The 21,004-nt window shown below is 48.7% G+C and overlaps 2 protein-coding genes across 2 annotated transcripts in view; one reads left to right on the top strand and one right to left on the bottom strand.

The window, feature by feature from the left end:
* NT5DC2 (5'-nucleotidase domain containing 2) overlaps positions 1 to 15,801 on the bottom strand; it is a 30,178-nt gene extending 14,377 nt beyond the window's left edge. Inside the window, exons 1-5 of the mRNA XM_068157898.1 lie at positions 15,364 to 15,801; positions 5,986 to 6,170; positions 3,631 to 3,705; positions 1,770 to 1,825; positions 20 to 113 (exon numbers count right to left, since the gene is read on the bottom strand). Of these exons, the coding sequence (XP_068013999.1) occupies positions 20 to 113; positions 1,770 to 1,825; positions 3,631 to 3,705; positions 5,986 to 6,170; positions 15,364 to 15,646 (693 nt within the window). The 5' untranslated portion in view covers positions 15,647 to 15,801. The remainder of the gene's footprint in view (positions 1 to 19; positions 114 to 1,769; positions 1,826 to 3,630; positions 3,706 to 5,985; positions 6,171 to 15,363) is intronic.
* Positions 15,802 to 16,008: 207 nt separating this feature from the next.
* On the top strand, positions 16,009 to 18,955 carry UQCC5 (ubiquinol-cytochrome c reductase complex assembly factor 5). Its single transcript, XM_068157899.1, has 3 exons — positions 16,009 to 16,093; positions 16,454 to 16,624; positions 18,606 to 18,955. The coding sequence occupies exons 2-3, from the start codon at positions 16,474 to 16,476 to the stop codon at positions 18,671 to 18,673; spliced, it is 219 nt and encodes a 72-aa protein (XP_068014000.1). The 5' UTR covers positions 16,009 to 16,093; positions 16,454 to 16,473; the 3' UTR covers positions 18,674 to 18,955.
* Positions 18,956 to 21,004: the final 2,049 nt, after the last annotated feature.

The raw sequence follows: 21,004 nt of genomic DNA, 5'->3' as shown, positions 1-21,004 counted from the left end.
TGTAAAGGGCTTACAATACCTTGCCGTAGAAGTCACTCATCTGGTACAGGGGGATGTGCTGTGTACCACCATAGAGTTCGATCACTTCTTCATCAGGCACTGGTTTCAGCCCTCTAGACACAGAACAGAAATAGTTTGTCAATAGCCACCAGGGCAATAGCCACACAGCTACAAAGTGCAAAGAAAAGAGGCTCCTTGCTAAAACTCACACCAGAGAGGCTGACAGCTCCAGGGCTTCTTAAGAGTCACATAAAAGCTTTACAGATACATTTATCAGATAGTTCATTTGCTTCTTTAGGTTAACTCTCTCCAGCAGAGAGCTGCAGACCTCCCTCTGGATGCTGTCAATCTACCGACAGGACTGCCCCATGACCTGACTTTGCCAGCACTGGGTGACTGTAGTGTTGGAGAGGTTGTTTCCACAAGGCTCACCACAGTTAAATGTGCAGAAAAGGAGCTTTCTGAGAAGGAGGCTTCCTTCCTCTTTGGTTTTCCTAAGCAAACCCTGTTCTTTGCTAAGCCCATTCCACAGAGAAGGCCATTTCCCCCAAACCCCACAGTCACAGCTATGGCTGAGCTTTCTGAGCATCAGGTTATCTGACTGCTGCAGGTTTTGTCTCCTGCACAGTTGTCATGGCTGTTTCCACAAGCAGTCAGCCCCTGTCCCTTTCTCCTTGCCTATTCAATTAGGGTACTGATCTGAGAAGTTAGAAGTTGCCCCAGCTGGGCTCAAAAGCAAAGGACAGTTGAGGAGAAGAGCACTTCAGGAAGGATAATTACAAAGAGATAAGAGGGAGGGAGGAAATTTAAATGTGTTTTAGGTGAAAATCTCTTCATGAAGCTGAAGAGAAATGTGGGGCAGTACCAACCCCTCCTTCCTGGTATTCAAAGAAGCCAATTCTCCCTGGTTATGAAACTCCCTTCTTAATATTCTTAGAGTGTTTACTGAAACTGAAGCTTAACAGCAAAAGGCCAGAGTTCAAGACAAAAAAGCACAACACTGGTTTCCACGCTCAGGAAACACAACACAGCTTCACAGGAGCTTTGCTACCAGTATCTATGAATTACTACTTGTTACACACCAACACCACACCACTTTGGGGCACAGTTTTTTCCCCCCCATCTCATAACTTTTTGGAGAAAGGTTTGCTCAGCACTGTTCCAGCCACTTGTTCCAAAGCACACCCAGCTCTCCTCGGAGAACAACTGAAGAGAAGGAAAAATAGGACAACCTAGGTCTTAAACTGAGCCCAAATTCTGTTTCATCATTACTTTACTGACGTGTCTGCACTGCTTTAAGATTTTATTTGCACACCCAGACCGCTCCTCTTTGCAGCAAGGCCCAGCAGACCACTGCTGGGATACACTCCTGTCTGGAGGAGCCAGGCCTGCATGTGGACCACATACAGAGAAGGCCTTTCCTAGTTGCACTGCTTGCTCACAGAAGTTAATCCAGGCACGCTGTGGCTGCAGACATTACGCAGAGTACGTGACCAGATGTGCTATTAACCACTACAAAAAAAGCTCCAGGTCCTCCCACCCACACTTGGCTGGAAATGCTTGAAAAAAATAGCTCCCTGCAATTATGTGCCAGGTAAGCATTTGAAGCAAGTGCAGACAGGACAAGCCAGATGAAAGTGTAATCGGGGGGGGGAAAAAAACCACCAAGTAACAAAACAAACAACAAATGCCAAGAACATACACCCAGCCTCAGTAATCCCTCTCTGAATGCATGGGCACTTAGAAAATGATTTTCAGAGATGACAGACCTATATGCTGTCCCCAGCTGGACATAATGGAAAGCATCAATCTTCATGAGAAGACTCTGTGATAAAGGAGAGAGATTTGCAGTTAGAGTTGGGTAGGTTTTACACTGCAACCCTGAGTTCCAACTTTCACACAAATTACATTTAGGAACTAAAAGATCATATAACCATCTCACATCTGAGTGCTTTAAGCTGCACTTACTCTCCAGTCACTTTTACACACCCTTATTTATAGTGTGGCTTTTTATTGGCCTCTCTGGCACAAGGCCATCTTCCTGTGAGCTGCAACACCACTGTCTGTTAAACACCAAAGGGATGCAGTTGAAAAACTGAGAGAAGAAAGTTTCTGTGTCTCAGTCTCTTCTTATCTCCTGTCCAAAAGCACACACATTCCAAAGGAGCTTTGTGTCACACTGATCTTCAGCAGAACCAAGCAGGCAAGCTTTGGTCTAGAGTGTAGCTATTCCCAGTCATTTTCTTCACATAAGAGCTCTCTCCTCCATCACTTCTCCCCGTCCCCAACAGACCTTTATGCAAAGGTCTATTCACAAGCACATCAGGCTGGTAACACTAGACCCTTCTCAGCACTTTTTGTACCAGACTCCGCTATTCATGAGCCATCCCTTCTCCTCCCTCCATCAGCTGTAACACAAGTTCTCTGGGCACAGAGACCAGCCTGACACTAAACCCACCTCGCTTTGCAATTTGAATAAGGACATAGCATCAAACTTATTTGTGCTGTTTCTACTGCAGAGCAAAGTAATTGATTCCACACAGCATTCACGACCTTCAGGCACTTTCTTTTATCAGGATATCAGTGAAGCTTTCAACACTGTGGGCAGACCTCCCACGAGTCTGTGAGCAGTGCAGGCAAATATGTGGAAGCTTTACTTAGGCACTATCCAGTTTTTCATATGTTTTGCAAACTGATCCTGAGAAAAGAGAGTTCTCATCTTCTGCTCATTCAGAGGTGCTTTGCTCAGCTGAGCAAGTCACTGCTGTTTCTCTGGTGTACCAGCCAGAGATGGAAGAAACTTCAGTTTCTCACAGATCTGCTGCTTACTTTGTAATGTCAGAGGCATGAGTGGTCTGCTGCCAAGCTGTCACTGCAGCTGGGACAAAAGACACAGGAAAACTCTCTGTAGTTTTTGTCTTTGTGCTATTTTTTTCCCACACACACACTCCAGCCTGTACTGCCCACTTCCCTGACTGCGCTCAAAGCTCAGCCTAAGAAGAGCTGCTGCGGTGAAGCAACTCTCTCTGCTGCGCTCCCACCTGACTGCCTGGCTGGGCATCAGGCCTTCAGGGTATCAACCCAAAGCACTGAAAAGGGTTAAAGCTAATGCTTGCCCTTTGCTTGCCTGTGCTCCGAAGAAGTATGCATCTCAAGTAGCTTCGACCTTTTTCCAGGCAGCCCTATTATTGGGAGTGGGGGGTGGGGAAGGCTTCCTAAAGCATTCTCTTGACAAGTCATTTCTATTATTAGAGTAAGACATAATGCCTCAGCTCCTGGCAAGTACTTGTAGATGCAGGATTGAGGTTTGTTGTTTAAATTTCCTGAAAGACAGAAAGGATCACACAAACAAGCTGAGTTTTCTATTAATTAACTTTTGGAATTAACTGACTTATAAATTGCCAAGGCTGTTTACCAGAGGTCTTTAGTAAACATCCCTTTCTGCTAGAGGCTATGTGGCTGTGTCTCCTGAGACATCTTTCCCTTGGAAGGTCTGTAAAGCACATGAAAAGCACAGCACTGAGAGTTTGGTGATCCATGTTATTGCAAGTGATGACAGAAAGTATTCCCATTAAAAACAGAATGCAAGGGAAGACAAAGGCCAGAAGCCTGAACTTTGTACAGCTTTACCTTTTGTACATCGTAGTGAAGTCCACGTATGGCAAACCCTGGAATGTAGTCATACTTCCCAAGCCCCTCTGGATACTGGGAAGACAAACAGCAACAATGTTAAGAGATATAAGCATGGGGTTACCAATAAAATTGCTTCAGCTTCTGATTGGGTCTAGTCCTACTACTCTCTCTACAGCTCTGGTGAGACCCCACCTGGAGTACTGCCTCCAGTTCTGGAGACCCTATTACAAGAGGGATATGGAGGTGCTGGAAGGTGTCCAGAGAAGGGCCACGAGGATGAGCAGAGGGCTGGAGCTCCTCTCCTATGAGGACAGACTGAGAGAGTTGGGGCTGCTCAGTCTGGAGAAGAGAAGGCTCTGAGGTGACCTAATTGTGGCCTTCCAGTATCTGAAGGGGGCCTACAGGAAGGCTGGGGAGGGACTGCTCAGGATCTCAGGTAGTGATAGGACTAGGGGGAATGGAATGAAGCTGGAGGTGGGGAGATTCAGGCTGGAGGTGAGGAGGAAGTTCTTCCCCATGAGAGTGGTGAAGCCCTGGAATGGGTTGTCCAGGGATGTGGTTGAGACCCCATCCCTGGAGGTGTTTAAGCCCAGGCTGGATGAGGCTCTGTCCAGCCTGATCTAGTGTGGGGTGTCCCTGCCCATGGCAGGGGGGTTGGGACTAGATGATCCTTGTGATCCCTTCCAACCCTGACTAATACTATGACACTCCTCTCACTCCAGGCATAAACTGAACAAGGAAACTTCAGTTTTTCCCTTTAAGAGAGACAGTGGATGAGTGGAGAAAGACAAAGAATCAGGATCCTCACAACTATCTTCTCTCATGACCCTCATGAAAGCCTAACAGATTCACTCAGGCAGTGAGGACACTTCTAGTGAGCTCCATTCAATGCTTATATTTGGCACTGCTGAGCCTCTCTGAAAACAAAGATGTTATGAGAAGACTTGATGATCTTTTAGGTCTCTTCCAACCTTGGTGATTCCATGATGAGGCACAGAGAAGTCACCCATAGGAGAAAGGGCAATAGGTGACTGTAACAAAACGTTCCTGGGTGTGCTGTGGAGGGCCATCCACAGTGACTTGCACATGTTAAGTCCCTTGCTGGGCTGTGTGGTTCATGTGTATCCACCACATGTGCCTCCAACCAACAGTTCTGACAGTGGTATTTCCATAGTATCACATTATCACCAAGGTTGGAAAGGACCTCGAGGATCATTGAGTCCAACCTATCAACACAGACCCCATGACTAGACCATGGCACCAAGTGCCACGTCCAATCCCCTCTTGAACACCTCTAGGGATGGGGACTCCACCACCTCCCTGGGCAGCACATTCCAATGACAAACAACTCGCTCGGTGAAGAACTTTCTCCTCACCTCGAGTCTAAACCTCCCCTGGCACAGCTTGAGACTGTGTCCTCTTGTTCTGATGCTGGTTGCCTGGGAGAAGAGACCAACCCCTTCCCGGCTACAACCACCTTTCAGGTAGTTGTAGAGGGCAATGAGGTCTCCCCTGAGCCTCCTCTTCTCCAGGCTAAACAACCCCAGCTCCCTCAGCCTCTCCTCATAGGGCTGTGCTCAAGGCCTCTCCCCAGCCTTGTTGCCCTTCTCTGGACACCTTCAAGTGTTTCGATGTCCTTCTTAAACTGAGGGGCCCAGAACTGGACACAGGACTCAAGGTGTGGCCTAACCAATGCAGAGTCCAGGGGCACAATGACTTCCCTGCTCCTGCTGGCCACACTATTCCTAATGCAGGCCAGGATGCCATTGGCCCTCTTGGCCACCTGGGCACACTGCTGGCTCATATTCAGCTGGCTGTCGATCAGCACACCCAGGTCCCTCTCTGTTTGGCAGCTCTCAGCCACTCTGACCCCAGCCTGTAGCTCTGCATGGGATTGCCGTAGCCAAAGTGCAGCACCCAGCACTTGGACTTGTTGAATGCCATCCCATTGGACTCTGCCCATCTGTCCAGTCGGTCAAGGTCCCTCTGCAGAGCCTTTCTACCCTCTAACTGACCAACATCTGCTCCTAACTTTGTGTCATCTGCAAACTTGCTGATGACTGACTCGACCCCCTCATGCAGATCATCAATGAAGATGTTAAAGAGGAGTACAACAGATCAGACCTCTTTGGGCTACTGTTCCTGCTCCAAATGTAGATGACCAGAGGAACGTAGAGCATGGTAAGTTATCTCAAAGGAAAACTTTCTGCACAGCCTAGGAAACACGACACTTACCTCAATAATCAACCAAGTAATTCACATGTGGACAATGTGGCATTTTGCAAGCACACCTAGGGTGTTCCAAACACTGCAGTAAGCTCAATCGAGAGGGAACACTTAGCACACCATTACCTTGAATTGTTCTATTAGGATGTCTCTGGCAGTGTTGAAAATCATAGAGTGTAGTAAATTAGAGTACTGAGCTAATGTGTAATCATAGTCAAAGCCATAGATCTCAACATCTCCCAGGCTGATCTCGTTGTTGGCGTAGATAGCAGCTGGGTTGAGGAGATTGCAGACTCCTGGTGGAAGGAGATCTAAGAGAAGAGAAAGAGCAGAGGTTAGAAAAACTGAGAGGATCACTGGAATGTCAACTTTTTGCTCTGGACCTGACAGCAGCTGGAAGCACACTGCTGCTGCTGCAGGCTGCTGCTGTTAACTCAGTACTCTCCATGAAAAAACACACTGTGAAACCTCTGGCTGTGTCTGGGGATGATGCTAACCACTGTCACAGTAAGGCTGACCTTTTGTGTCAGGAAGCCACAAAACAATGTCTCTGGCCTACATGAAGCAGAGCAGACCCGAGATTTTGAAGTGTCAAATTACTAGCTCACAGCAGCTGCAGTTTCAGCAGGCTCACCAACATGAAAGGTGCAGTGTATTACCAGAAAGACATGCACCACTCACGTAAAACTTGAGCCAGACAGAGAGGCTGACTCTCCTCTTGCAGAAATTTTGATTGTTTCAATTTTTGATTGTTTCAGTGGTGTCCCCCAGGGATCAGTGCTGGGCCTCATGCTCTTTAACATCTTCATTGATGATCTGCATGAGGGGGTCGAGTCAGTCATCAGCAAGTTTGCAGATGACACAAAGTTAGGAGCAGATGTTGGTCAGTTAGAGGGTAGAAAGGCTCTGCAGAGGGACCTCGACAGACTGGACAGATGGGCAGAGTCCAATGGGATGGCTTTCAACAAGTCCAAGTGCCGAGTGCTGCACTTTGGCTACGGCAATCCCATGCAGAGCTACAGGCTGGGGTCGGAGTGGCTGAGAGCTCCCAAACAGAGAGGGACCTGGGGGTGCTGATCAACAGCCACCTGAATATGAGCCAGCAGTGTGCCCAGGTGGCCAAGAGGGCCAATAGCATCCTGGCCTGCATTAGGAATAGTGTGGCCAGCAGGAGCAGGGAAGTCATTGTGCCCCTAGACTTTGCATTGGTTAGGCCACACCTTGAGTCCTGTGTCCAGTTCTGGGCCCCTCAGCTTAAGAAGGACATTGAGACACTTGAGCGTGTCCAGAGAAGGGCAACAAGGCTGGGGAGAGGCCTTGAGCACAGCCCTATGAGGAGAGGCTGAGGGAGCTGGGGTTGTTTAGCCTGGAGAAGAGGAGGCTCAGGGGAGACCTCATTGCCCTCTACAACTACCTGAAAGGTGGTTGTAGCCGGGAAGGGGTTGGTGTCTTCTCCCAGGCAACCAGCAGCAGAACGAGAGGACACAGTCTCAAGCTGTGCCAGGGGAGGTTTAGACTCGAGGTGAGGAGAAAGTTCTTCACCGAGCGAGTCATTCGGTTGCCCAGGGAGGTGGTGGAGTCACCGTCCCTGGAGGCGTTCAAGAGGGGATTGGACGTGGGACTTGGTGCCATGGTCTAGTCATGGGGTCTGTGGTGATAGGTTGGACTCGATGATCCTTGAAGTCATTTCCAACCTTAGTTATACTGTGATACTGTGAAATTAGAAGCTTTGAGGTTTGCCTCTTAGCAGCTTTTGTTTCTCATAGAAGCAGCCAGACTTCACAGAGCAGGTACCACTAGGCTTTTGCAACTCTTTAATGGGCAGGATAAAACAAGGTTTGGTACAACAGCCAAGAAAATGTAAAAATCCCCCATTAAGCTAAGCTCTTGGAGCAGATTGCTGAGAGCAGCGAGTTATCTGCTTTTCTCTGATAAGCAGCTGTGGAAACAGCTCAGTCCTTGCAGTGTGGTTTGTCACTTCAAAACAGGGTTCCTGCTCAGGGTGCTTGTGAACAACACTTTGCTCCCCAGAATGCTAGGAAAAAGGGGGATAAGTCACCTTAGCAGCCAAACTACCTGTACACCCTGGTTCAGAGCTAGCCTAGAGCGCTAAAGCTGCACTATAACAGGAGGGACAGGAGCAGGCTCTCCCCAGGCCTCCCGCACCGCAAGAGCTGACCACTGGAAGATGAGAAGGAGCAACAAAAATAGTAGGCTGCTGAGCCACATCCATGCTGGGGAACAGAGAGGGGAAGGAGATGCTTCCTCCCTCCTCCAAGATGGGTAATTCTCTCTTTGAAGCACAGGAAAAGTGCAGGCGTTTTCCAGATCCTACCCAGCATCAGCAGCTAGGATGTTTTTTTCCCCTTCCTACGTTAGCTTTTAGCCAGAACCTCTGTGTTGGTTCTTCCTTGCTATAAAACCAACTCTCATTTGAATCTAGAGCAACAACAACAAAATATTATTAGAAAGAGATACCAGTCCTTCCCAATGAAGATTTTGTCTGGAATGATTATAGAATTTAGGTAGAAGTCCAGAGTACATTTGTGAGCACCAATCCAAAGAGAGGGTCAAAGAAAGAGAATTCAGATACAACAGAATATTTATTTCAGAGGACAGATACATCCCAAGAGCATACCCATCCCACTCTCCTACCTCACTTCCCTTTAGCCTTCAAATGCAATTCACCAGTTCAGCTAGAGAGAGGAATGGCTAGAAAAGAAAGCCATATTTTAAGGCAGCAGGGCTGACTTACTGGCTACACAGAAGGAACAAGAGCTCTCTTTCAGTGACTCTGTTGGTGGCAAAATTCCTGGAAGAGGTTGAAGAGAGTGGACACAAGAGTACTTTCCCCTGGGATTTTAAAAGATGGGAAATGTAAATAGGATTCAGATGATCACAACTTTCATCCTTACATCATAAAATGTTCTTTGCACCGTAAACAAACAGAGCTCCACTTCCTGTCCTCACCTCCAGATAGCTTGAGGGAATATCTTTTCTTAAGCTTACACTGAGATTTGTAGGCTGTTATTTTTCTTCCTCACAAGAAAAAAAATTACACAATCCTAACCACAGTGCAAATATGCAGTGCTTGCCTCTTCTTAATTGCTTCAACGCAGAGGTTAGGCTCTTCCAATACCCATCATTTGGTAACAGGGCTGTGACAACACACTTTGATACCTTGAGCACAGTGCACAACACCATTGCCTGAACTCCATCTCCTCTTTCACAGAAGCCATGACTCCCATCTCGACTCAACAACATTCCCCAGCCACAACTGTTGTACACACACAGTCAGGAAAAGCTGATTATGTAAGGCATGGATAGTCTGAGATTCACCAACTACATGAAGCGAGCCTTATCTCTGATCAGAAACATAAGCAGCAACTGTGCCACAGTATGATTTATGAAGTATATTTAGGCCCCCTGGATGAAGTCATACTCCTCCCTGCCAGCCCCAAACAGAGCCTCTCTGCTGTTCTCTGACAGCATCCTGCCCAGATCATTTTACCCTGCTCAGATATTTTGTTGCTAACATAACGTGCTCTCTCTTAAGTCATAAGGAACAAAAAAAAGATACAGATGCTAACCAAAAACGTTCTGTAACCACTGCCTCACGGACAAAGCGTTCCCTACACATGCTTCCCGGAGCGCCACGCATCTCCTGGCTGTGTTTCCTTGTCACATCATTACCACCAAGCCATCTCGCAGCACCTTGCTGACAGCTTGCTCTTGCCGTGCTCTTGTCCTCCCTCTTAAATGGACAGGAGTTTCAAAGCCACTCATCTCCTGAAGAGCATGAAAAGCTCTGAGTCTCAGCCCACAAATTCATGTTGCACTTTTAGCTCAGTGCAGATAAACTACCACTTGCAGCATCCTGCTCAGGGGAGTGGTAGGTGTCTATCTCCTCTTTAAGCTCATGCAGTCTCTATACAGGTTCAAACCACTGCAAGGAAGAGACAGAAGCTTGGAGCATAGTATCATAGTATCAGTCAGGGTTGGAAGGGACCACAAGGATCATCTAGTTCCAACCCCCCTGCCATGGGCAGGGACACCCCACACTAGATCAGGCTGGACAGAGCCTCATCCAGCCTGGGCTTAAACACCTCCAGGGATGGGGCCTCAACCACCTCCCTGGACAACCCATTCCAGGGCTTTGGCTGGTTTCAATAGGAGAGCCCAAACAAGCCTGGCTTACTGAGCCAGGTTTCTTGAAGTCTGGGGGTTTGTCTGGCTAATTGTAATTTGCTTTGCCTTTTTTGTGTGTTTGGTGCTTGTCTTTTGTCAAAGATAATCACCTGGGTGATTACAAACCCGCAGTGCTTAATCAAGCCCTGGGCTGCAGACTTGGGCACTGCTGTTCTGCTGACATTCAGCACGTAATCTGCCAGAGATCTTTGCCTCAGTTTGTGTGGTGATCCTCCAGTGAAAACAAACAGATGACACCCTCCAGAAGCCCATGGAGATGCCATTTTTCAAGGATTATAGCTTTTGCTGTATGTCTGAAACAGATTGCTGGACAGACAAGATAAATTACAGCAAGGGAGGGAGGGGAGAAATAAACCCAGTTTTAGTTATTAAAAAAGCACAATAATCCTATCTGGGCTATAACTAGAAAGACAGACAACATCACACTTAGTCACTGTCTACTCAGCACTTCACCCAGGAAGTATGATCTAAGGGAGAACCTGTGTGTGTATATCTGGCGGGGGAAAGGGGGGAGAATCAGCTCTTGCAGTAGATACAACCCCCTGGAATCTGCACCATTGCACAATGTGCTCCAGTTTGCAACTCTTGACATTTTTAAGGGAAGTGTCTGCATATCCATGGTGCATGATGAAACTCAGCAACAAAAACAAAGGCAGACCACAAGAAAGCATGTTTGATCTCGTGTATTCTGTACACCTGGGAGCAGATGCAAGGTAAACACACATCTCCTGCATTTTACCCGTCCGAGGTCCTGGACAGCTGCTTAAATCCAAGTACCTTCATGGCAGCACAAGTGCCTCTTGCCAGGCAATAGGCCACACTGTTAGAAAGCAATAGTGCTCAATTCCCAACATGACAGCAGGGATGGAAACAAAAGCAGGTAATTAACTACCAGCAACAGCCAGAGAGGCCAAGTCACCATATGGCCCCCTGGGATGTGAAAAACGCTCTGCTCAGGAGGTGCCAAGCACGTCCCTGAACTCCCAGGGGTACCAATGGCATCGTGCAGGAAATGCTTCTTTTCTCTCAGCCTCAGATCACTCATGTTAATTAAGAATAACACATGAAAAAGACAACTCACACAGATTTCTCACACCCCTTGTACTCCCAGAGGTCCAACACAGCAGACATCTGTGCTAATATCTTTGTTAAGACTAGTCTGGAAAGGAATGGCACTGAAAAGCAGATGGCCACCGTCCTCCACGTACCTCAGGAATCAAAAAGTTCCCTTTGCTCACACAACTTGCTTTCTAAAGACAAAGAGTCTGTTTTCCTCCCTTCCAAGGACATCTTTATCCTTTTGAAGTGCTGCTTTGTACCACATCCTGCAAATCACTCCAACCAGCTACAGTAGATGCCTCTACCAAGAAGGCAGGGAGAGGGAAGTATTACTTAAAGAACATTAAATGACAGAGGAACCACGTTAAAAGAGTGCTGACAATTACTCTGGAGCACAGTCTTGAATTCATGCCATTATGCCTAAACATTTTGAGATTTCCCACCAAAGAAATCTTCATAAATCAAAAGCAATGAGGTGAGGCTGAGGGAGCTGGGGTTGCTTAGCCTGGAGAAGAGGAGGCTCAGGGGTGACCTTATCACTCTCTACAACTACCTGAAGGGAGGTTGTAGCCAGGTGGGGGCTGGTCTCATCTCCCAGGCAACCAGTGACAGAATAAGAGGACACAGTCTCAAGCTGCACCAGGGGAGGTTTAGGCTGGATGTTAGGAAGAAATTCTTCATAGAAAGAGTGATTGGCCATTGGAATGTGCTGCCCAGGGAGGTGGTGGAGTCCCCATCACTGGAGGCATTCAGGAAGTGACTAGATGGGGTGCTTGATGAGATAGTGTTGGATGATAGGTTGGACTTGATGATCTCAAAGGTCTTTTCCAACCTGGTTAATTCTATAGAATCAATATTAAAAAATATGATTCATTCCAAACCCAATGATTTTTACATACACAAAGGCACTAGCCAAATACTGCCACAATAGTTCCTTAGCAGAAAAAAAACATTGACATTTAGGAAAGCAGAACTGGGAGGTTAAATGGTCACACTTCCAGTTCTGGCTGCTAATGGTCATTGCCAGTCCCAGCTCAGTCTGCAGATGCCCCAAGTCATGAAAGGTGCATGCTCCCTGCGACTCACAGGGCATTCATTATCATAGCACTAGGCTCATTTTCTGGTTTGGCAAAGAGTGAGGCCCTTCAGTCTTCGTGCTTGCTTGAGATTAGCAACACAAGAAGAATCAAAATGTGCTGGACTGCAAAAACCAGCTCTGCACCAAGCCAAGATCACCAGTGCAGTGATCATAGAATCAGTAAGGGTGGAACAGATCTCAAAGATCATCAAGTCCAACCTGTCACCCAACACCTCATGACTACTAAACCATGGCACCAAGTGCCACATCCAATCCCGTCTTGAACACCTCCAGGGACGGTGACTCCACCACCTCCCTGGGCAGCACATTCCAGTGGCTAACAACTCTCCCTGTGAAGAACTTTCTCCTCACCTTGAGCCTAAATCACACAAAAGTGTCTGCTCTCCCGCTTCCAGGTGTAACAGGCACATGTTGCTGTCTGCAGCTTGCATCATTCAGATGCAAAGGTATCTCCTGATCCACACAAACTAGAAAGAGCAAGGACCACCTCTGAGCTACCCCCACAGTGTTATCAGTGTCTAACCATGTTCTTGCTGTCCTCACACAGGTCATGCAGAGGCAAGAAGTCAGCATGTTCAAGGTTCCTCAGGAGAGCTGATTGACTGTAGCCATGTTTACAAGTTTGAAAGATCTAGGAAACCACATGCATGCTTGCTTACACTTGCCTGCCAGCTCCACTGAGTTTCAGGACTGGATGGTTCCTAGAGCACAAAACTTCAGACAGTGCTTACCAAGAAAGCAGATCAGCCTTCCTTGATGCTTCAGATGCCACCAGACCAGAATACAGTGAGTCTTGCTCAACACCATCCCTTTTAAAAATGCAATTATACTTTTCCTTATGTCAGAGGGGGGGAAAAAAACAACACAAACCAACCAACCAACCCACCCAGAAAGTGGAAGTAATATGCTCAAATTCTCATAGGTAAGGAAATTTGGTCTTAGTAGTCAAAGTGGCAAAAGAGAAGGGCTTCTCTTGATCCAATGCTACAAGGAGATTTTTACCTTCTGTGTAGCTAATCTGTGCTGTCTTCTGTAACCTCCACACTCAAGCCTGGCAGAATGCAGACACATTTCTGCACAGTTTCCAGTCCCTGGGCCGTAGTGACCAAACCCATAGCACCACTGAGCCTTACTGCACAGAATCTCTTGTCCTACACATCCTGCCCTATCACTGGAACCCCCTCTACAATAAAAAATAAATGTGATATTGCTCTATAAATCAGGTCCCAGGCAGGTCTGAAAACAGACAATAGATGCTCCTTGTAGAGACCTTTCTCCAAACCCAACAGCAATATCTGACTGTATAGGACAAAGGATTTGACAAAAGCGGAGTTTCAGAGGATACAGAAGGTGGCATCAGAGGATTCTGCTCAACCACACCACTGATGAGTATGGAGGTGCAAGGATGTTTTCAAATCCATAACCCAAGCACTGAGATTAGTTTTTGCATCAGCAATCAAGAACAAAGGAACAGACCCAATGCCACATTTTGCACAACTCAGTCTGACTGTCAGAACAAAAATTTAAACCAGCTGGGACCAACTTCTCTCATGCCTCTTCTTGACAAGACTCAAATAACAGCAGAGTTGAAATTTTGGGCTGAGGAGCGATTCTTTAAACAAAAAAAAGAGCCTTCTTATTCAAACATGTCTGTCAATGACCTGTAAAGAGATCTGTAACATATGGGCTACTTCACCTCACTTCATTTTGCATTGAGTCCCGCTGATAGCTCTTGGTCTCCACCAGTAACTGTATCTCTTGTGTCCCCACAAAGTCTAACGACGTGAACACAAATTTCACCATCTGCCACAGAGTAAACCCAGCGCTTCCCAAGGGACTGCAACACAGTCTATTAACGTACCTGTATTTGTTGCTGCAGAACCACCATGCAAAAGAAAGAATTCCTTTGAGGATATTCAGGTCCAAACACCTTGGAATTTCTTTCAGGTGGTAGGGCTAAAACCACAACTCAGTCTTGAAGCAGGGACTTAACATGAAGCAAGTCCTCTGTCAGCACCCTGTACTGCCTTGAGCAACTCGGGCAAAAGAGCTCACATCCTGCGAAAGCAGGAATGCATCAGGCTGAGCACCCAACAGATCAGAGGCCAATTCCTTTACATTTGTGAATCATGGAAGACTTCAGATTTTATGTCATATCTCATGTACTAGAAGGTAAGGGAGGAATGACAGAACTCGCCAGTCTCAGAACGGTGAGTCCATTCATCCAGATGTTTCTGGCTGATTGCTGTCCTTCTCCAAACCCTTAGATAAACAAACGCTAACAGAGAGCTATTCAACAGCAGACACGAAGTCACACTTCCTAGCTCTTTACAACGCTTACCTTCAGCATTCCAAGTATGAATAAACCAGCATGAAAAAGTTCCTGCCCTTATGCCCCGAAAGCTATTCGTTCACACTTTTAAGAATGGAATACTCCTAAAGGTATTGCTGCTGCCAAAATGACAGCCTTGTTTTACACATGGACCGAATCGGCAAGCAGCAGGAGTCTCCTCCTTACTTAGGAGACAGAGACAGGTAGCGTCTCGGTAAGAGGTGCAAAACCATGCACACACACACGCAAGTGAAGGGTGCAACACAAAGCGAGCCCAGGCTCAGGAGACGACCCAGCAGCTGTAGTATCAGTCTTCACCCTTGCGCCAGTAGAGAGTCACAAGCTGGGCACTGGCCTCCTCTCACCGCACCAGTCAACAAGACTACGTGTCCCAGTCTAACCACCTTTCCATAGGCCAGTCAATGACAAATGCCACAAGCCCTTCATTCAGACATTTGCCATGATGACATCGATGTCAGGTGTGCCAGTTGTGAAGAGCCCCACACTCCCTGCGTGCCCTGAAACGCTGAGCCCAGCCGAGGGATGTTCACAAAGGGAAACCCACGACGGGGAGAAGACCAGGGCCAGATTCCAACAGAAATAAAATCACCCCAGAAGGCTCTGGGCAATGCAGACGTGCAGATGGCATTGCCAGGGAGGTTTCTAACCCCGGCAGCTGCAGAGGAAGGGGCACATCCTCAGCTCTGCGGCGCGGGGAGAGGCACAAAGATGCAAAGAGGGAAAACAAGCGAGCGGCCAAGCGCGGCGGGACGTGGCAGCCCCAGCGCCCGACGGCGGCCCTTACCGTAGACAAGCTTTTTCATCTCGTGGTACCTGGCCCACAAGTAGGTCTTGGTGTCGGCTCCCTCGGGCGGGACGGGCTGGCTGCCCGCCGCGGGACTGGGCTCGGCGCCGCGCCGGGATCTCCCGGGGGGAGCCGGGTGGTGGTCCCTGTGCTGCCCGTGGCCGCCGTCTCCGGGGCACTGGCTGGCATTGTGCCGGCAGCTTTGGTAGGAGACGGCCACGGCGAGGAGCCGGGGGGCCGTGCCACTGCACCTCCTTAGTGCCGCCAGGCCCGGCGCCGCCATGGTCCCGCCAGACGCTGCAGCCCCGGGGCTGCCCGCGCACGGCCAGGCTCGCCTCGGCTCCCCGTCACCCTGGCCCTTGGCGGCACCCGCCGGGCGGCCAATCCCCACCGCCTGGCGCGAGGGGGCCGGGCCGCGTTACGTCTCGCCACGCCTCTACGAGAGGGGGCCGGAGGCTGTGGCGCTGAATGGCAGACGCGGAGAAGGGCTGAGGGGGTAGAGGATGGCGAGGGTCAGAGCGAGCGCCTGTGGCCACGCTCCGAACCCTCAGTAGGGGGGCGGCGGCGGTGGTGGGGGCGTTGGTGGTCCCTGACTGTAGACCCGCCCCGGTGCCGGCCCTCGGCCCGCCCCGGCCAATCGGGCGAGGAGAGCCGCCCCGCGCTGGATCACGTGGGCAGCGACCACGTCCTTCCGCTCGGCTGCTGCTGCGGCTCCTTACCCGCGCGGGAGGTGAGGGGCGCCCAGCGCGGGGTCGTTCGGCAAGCGCTGCGCTGATTGGCTGCGCGCCTGCGCCGGGACGGGGAGGAGGGGGCGAGACGGGGGCTGCAGGGGTGCCCTGGGTGCCCGCTTGCCACAGCCGAAGGGCTGCCGTGGGTGCCCGCCTGTCACAGCCGAAAGGCCGAGCCGGGGCCGGGCCGCCCGTTTCTCACGCCGCCATCAGCGTGCCGGGGAGCACGGGGGACCGCGGCCCTGCGCCTGGGGCTGTCCTGCATCGGGGCAACTTGGTGGCGGCTTGACCGCGATGCGCTGGTGCCCTTGTACGTCCCGCCCTGCCTCTCACACGCCTCCTTATTTTCTTTGTACGCGAAGGCGCCGATCCCGCCCCGGCCATGCTGGTGAGCAAAAGGGTGAAGCGCCTCTTGCAGCTGGTGCCTGGGAAGCAGCGCTTCGGCGTGTACCGGTTCCTGCCCTTCTTCTTCCTCCTCGGGGGAGCTATGGAGTGGTTCATGATTAACGTCCGCATTGGCAAGGAGACCTTCTGTAAGTGAGGATCTGCTGATTCCCGGCGGGGCGGCAGGAGGCGGCCCGGTCCCTGCTGAGTCACTGCTGCCCCCCAGCACCTTCCCGCTTCCCGGCGGTCTTTCACCGGCCCCGGGTCTCATCCGGTTCCGTGTGCCACAGCACCTGCTAGTGGCGAGCGCGGCGCAGGCGCTTCCCCTTAACGGCAGCTAGAACTCAGCAGAGTTTGCTGGGGGGGCCCTCACCTGGAGGAAGGACAATCAGCAAGTCAGCCTCTCTTTAGTGCACGGTAACACACTCCAGATTCTGCGTCCCTGGCAGGGCACGCTGGGCAAAACAACAGAAAAAGTGGGTTTAGGATACTAAATTACATCTCTTTTTTTTTCTTTTAATGTGTCGAAGAAGACACACGATGGTGGTCAGGATTTAAGTGTGTGGGTTGGTCTCAAATGTAACTTTCTCAGTTGAAAAAGTACCAAAATGAGTCCTGACAACTCAGCTAATGGCACTTGGTTTCTAGAGGCATTGTTTGAAAGCGGCATCCTTCCTTTGAGGAAACCCTGCTAGAAATGCGTGTGTACTTCAAATAAAGGATCAACTCTACTGTGTATGAGAATAGTCTCATTTTCATGGGAAATCTAGTTGAATCTCTTGCAAAATAAAACAGCTTGATAGGGTTTTCATAGATGGCAAGCTTGCTGCAAACAAGTCGCTTCTTTGCTCACTTCTGAAGGCTTGGGTTGGTTGTTTTCACTTCCAGATTACCGAGAGAGTAATAAGATCAGGTTAGAAACTAAAGTAGAAGATTTCTGTGGCAGCCACAGCTCAACTTAAGCCTTATTTTCCTGCAAACAAAAATAATTGCTATGCCCAAACGATGCTATACTACAGTAATAATCATTGTGGTTTAGCCTTATTGCCGCTTCATAATCCATGCAAAGTAGCAATGCATAAGACTTCTATTTGTCTGGGATTTTATTTGGTGATGGATAGTGAGGGGTGATTTGGGTGAGGTGAGGCAGGAAGAACACCTAGGATGACTATGACAGGGGGTATCTTGCCATGTTTTGGGGGGTTTATTAAAAGAGCTGACCTACTGAAGCCATGCTGATAGTCCTTTTGTGCCTAGAACTTAATTTTGGCTTCAGCTAGTTTGGGTATTTGTATTTTTAATTACCCTCCTGGGAAAGTAGACAAAAAGTTACTGTATCACACTGGAAACAGAGTCTTCCTATAAAATATTTCATCAGGAATGATGGGAGGAACTTTAGCCTGGGTGGGAAATACAACATCCACTGGTTTTAAGCAGTGAGAAGGAAGTTGCCCAGGGAGGTGGTAGAAGCCCCATCCCTGGAGGTTTTTAAGGCCAGTCTAGATGTGGCTCTGATCAACCTGATCTAGTGTGAGGTGTCTCTGCCCATGGCAGAGGGGTTGGAACTAGATGATCCTTGAGGTCCCTTCCAATCACAGAATCACCAAGGTTGGAAAAGACCTCAAAGATCAGCAAGTCCAACCTGTCACCACAGACCTTGTGACTAAACCATGACACCAAGTGCCACATCCAATCTCCTCTTGAACACCTCCAGGGATGGTGACTCCACCACCTCCCTGGGCAGCACATTCCAATGGCTAACAACTCTCTCTGTGAAGAACTTTCTCCTCACCTCCAGCCTAAACTTCCCCTGGCACAGCTTGAGACTGTGTCCTCTTGTTCTGGTGCTGGTTGCCTGGGAGAAGAGACCAACCCCCTCCTGCCTACAACCTCCCTTCAGGTAGTTGTAGACAGCAATAAGGTCTCCCCTGAGCCTCCTCTTCTCCAGGCTAAGCAACCCCAGCTCCCTTGATTCTATGATTTGTGGTGGTTGCAATTTTCAATTGCCTGTCAGTCAGTGTCTGCAAGAGAAAACTGAACTGAAAAGCTCAAAGAGAGGTGAGAAGCTTCATACAGTTCATGCTGTCTTGCGCTTGGAAAACACTAATGGGAAAATTCTTTCTCTGGCAGATGATGTTTACCGCAGGAAACGATCGGAAAGGCAGTATGCAGCCAGGATGGAGAAAGGGGAAATTTAGCTCAAGCAGTTCAAGGGGAAGGTCCTGAATGCTTCAACTGTATTAATACCAAAGAAGCATTGCTGCCACACTGGTGGCAGGGGAAGGTTTTGACTCTGCGAGGTGAACTGGAATCCACACCTTTGTGTGATGTGCTGGCAGCTGGTTTCGGTGGTTTTATTCTTCTTCCATTTATTTCTTTAGTATTTAAGCCAAACACAGTAGCAAAAAGTTCATTGTGTTCAGGCCTCTGCCACTTATTTAATGTTTGTTTAGTACTTTTAAATAAACTAAACTGAATAAACAGTCTGGCTCCTGCTTTCCTTTCTTTGAGGCACCATTTTTGTGACAAGAGCAAGGGGAAAGGAATGTGTCAGACTGCATACATCTGGGCACAGTGAAAACAGCAAGTTTCTGTTAATTTCCTTTGTACTGACAGAAACTGCTCTGGCATCTGATTTCTTTCCAGTGTGGTGTGACTGTAACTACATAGAGAGTACAGACTTACTGCTTGGTGTGTACTCAGCCCATGCTGTTTGGAAAGTCAGCCGTGCATGCAGGCTCAACTGCCCGGAAGCTCTGCAATCCCCATTGTTGCTACTTCAGCAATGGACTGAGCTGAGGGCTTTGGGGACAAAAAGTCTGGTGCATTTACCTGGTAAGAGACACAAGCTCAGAAGAACGTGCAATGACAGTCCCATGAGGACTCCTGTCTCCCCACAGAAGGGCAAAAGCCAGCTCCTGTATCCCAGACACCTGTGTACTCTCCGTGGCTGTGCATTAGTGACTGGTGCAGCATCACCAGTGAGCACTGTGTGTTAAAGCCATTGTTTTATTTCTGAGGGTATGTGTACATGCTGAGGGTTCCACAGAGAATCCAGTTCTTATGATCAGCCTTAAAACAAACCAGAGGGAGTTCATATACTCCTAGGCACTCCCAACAGCCTTTTTCCACAGCAGTTTTCATTGATTGAGGACACAGTGGCTGTTTTGAAGATGGTACAGTGAAGCACTCAACTTGCAAGCCAAGAGTAACTGCTGTACTGGATGTTGTGCCTTCCAAGGACTTGATCTGGGGTCTAGTGCTACTTCAGCACCTAAAATGACAGAGAATTAGAGATGTGACTGTGATGCTGCATATTTTGACTGGACAGCAAATGAATTTCCTGGGGAAACCTCTGTTTCAGAAGTAGTAAGAACACAGATTTTGACTGCTCCAAGGTAAAGCACAAGAGCAAAAGCTCAGGCACAAGCTTTGTTTTAGTCACAGATCTCTGCACTGAAGTAAATTCTGAATGTAACAATAAAGAACAAAGCAGCACTAAAAAAAACCAGATTTTGAAAGCTGGGGAGGTTTAGCTCCATCTGCCTTTACCTCTTGAGTATTTTGAAACTCTTGTGGTTGGTTTCCACAGAACATGTTAAGTTTTTTTAACATTTCTGGGTTTTATTTTAAAGGAAGAGCCCCATGCCCCAGTTACTTCTCAGCACTTGGAAGCCCAGTGTGGAAACTTCCTGTGGCTTCCCTTGAGTACTTCTCTAATAGCGGCAGTTTTTCACAGACGTCAGTGAGCCAAAGATCAGTGTTTCACTTCAGACCTCTTGCTTCCCATTTGCAGACAGCTGTGCTTGAAAGATAGCTTAGCTGTCTCCAGGTTGGTAAAGCGAGGCAGGCTGCAGCTGCTCACAAGTACAGTGTCAGGGAGTTCTGTGGCACCAGACTCTTTGGTCAGTGCAGGAATAGAATCCTTCTCCAAGCTGGCACCGTAGGATTCCAGGCAGCACAGATCTGAGATGAAGCTTGACACGTAGAAATCTGAAGCATGCTCTTCATTCCACAACGTGTTTGCTTGTGCCCATCTACAGCATTCTTTCATTTTGCCAGTTGCCCACCTACACTGGAAAAAAAGTCCCTGCAAGGCTCCACTGCCCAGCCCATTTTAGTATCAATTTTAACCTACACCCAGGCTTCCACGACCAAGGTTCATTGGATTTTTGGTTTACCCCTGCTCTTAATTCAGAGCTTTTTGCCTTCCCCAGCAATCTCTTTCCCATCTTTTTTTCTGACTCTCACCTTCCCATTTGCTTCCCATCCTCCAGCCACTCCCACCCATCTGCTGTGGTAGTGAGGAAGAACTCTCCTTTAGCTTGGAGCTGAGGCAGCACTGGGAACGCACCACTGCTGCTCTTACGCACTGCAACACAGCTTCCACTTCAAGCACTGCTGAGCCCTTGCCAGCTCTGGGGTTGAGGACATCTGTTCCTTCTTCAGGTTGTTCATCTGGTGTCAGCCCAGAATGCAGCTCAGCACCTACAAACAGTAGTCTCATGTAATACACTTCTGAGCATTAG

The sequence above is a fragment of the Melanerpes formicivorus genome, unplaced genomic scaffold (assembly GCF_026170545.1).
Source record: "Melanerpes formicivorus ecotype bairdi unplaced genomic scaffold, bMelFor1.0.p_v2 SCAF_38, whole genome shotgun sequence".
Taxonomy (NCBI): Eukaryota; Metazoa; Chordata; class Aves; order Piciformes; family Picidae; genus Melanerpes; species Melanerpes formicivorus.
The sequence above is the reverse complement of the archived record's forward strand: the minus strand, read 5'-3'. Positions and strand labels throughout refer to the sequence as shown.

What these genes read in the sequence shown, in the direction of transcription:
- UQCC5 (XM_068157899.1), top strand. Translation starts at nt 16,474, where the DNA reads ATGCTGGTGAGCAAAAGGGTGAAGCGCCTCTTGCAGCTGGTGCCTGGG. An exon ending in CATTGGCAAGGAGACCTTCT is followed by an intron (nt 16,625 to 18,605) that starts GTAAGTGAGGAT and finishes TTTCTCTGGCAG; the next exon opens with ATGATGTTTACCGCAGGAAA.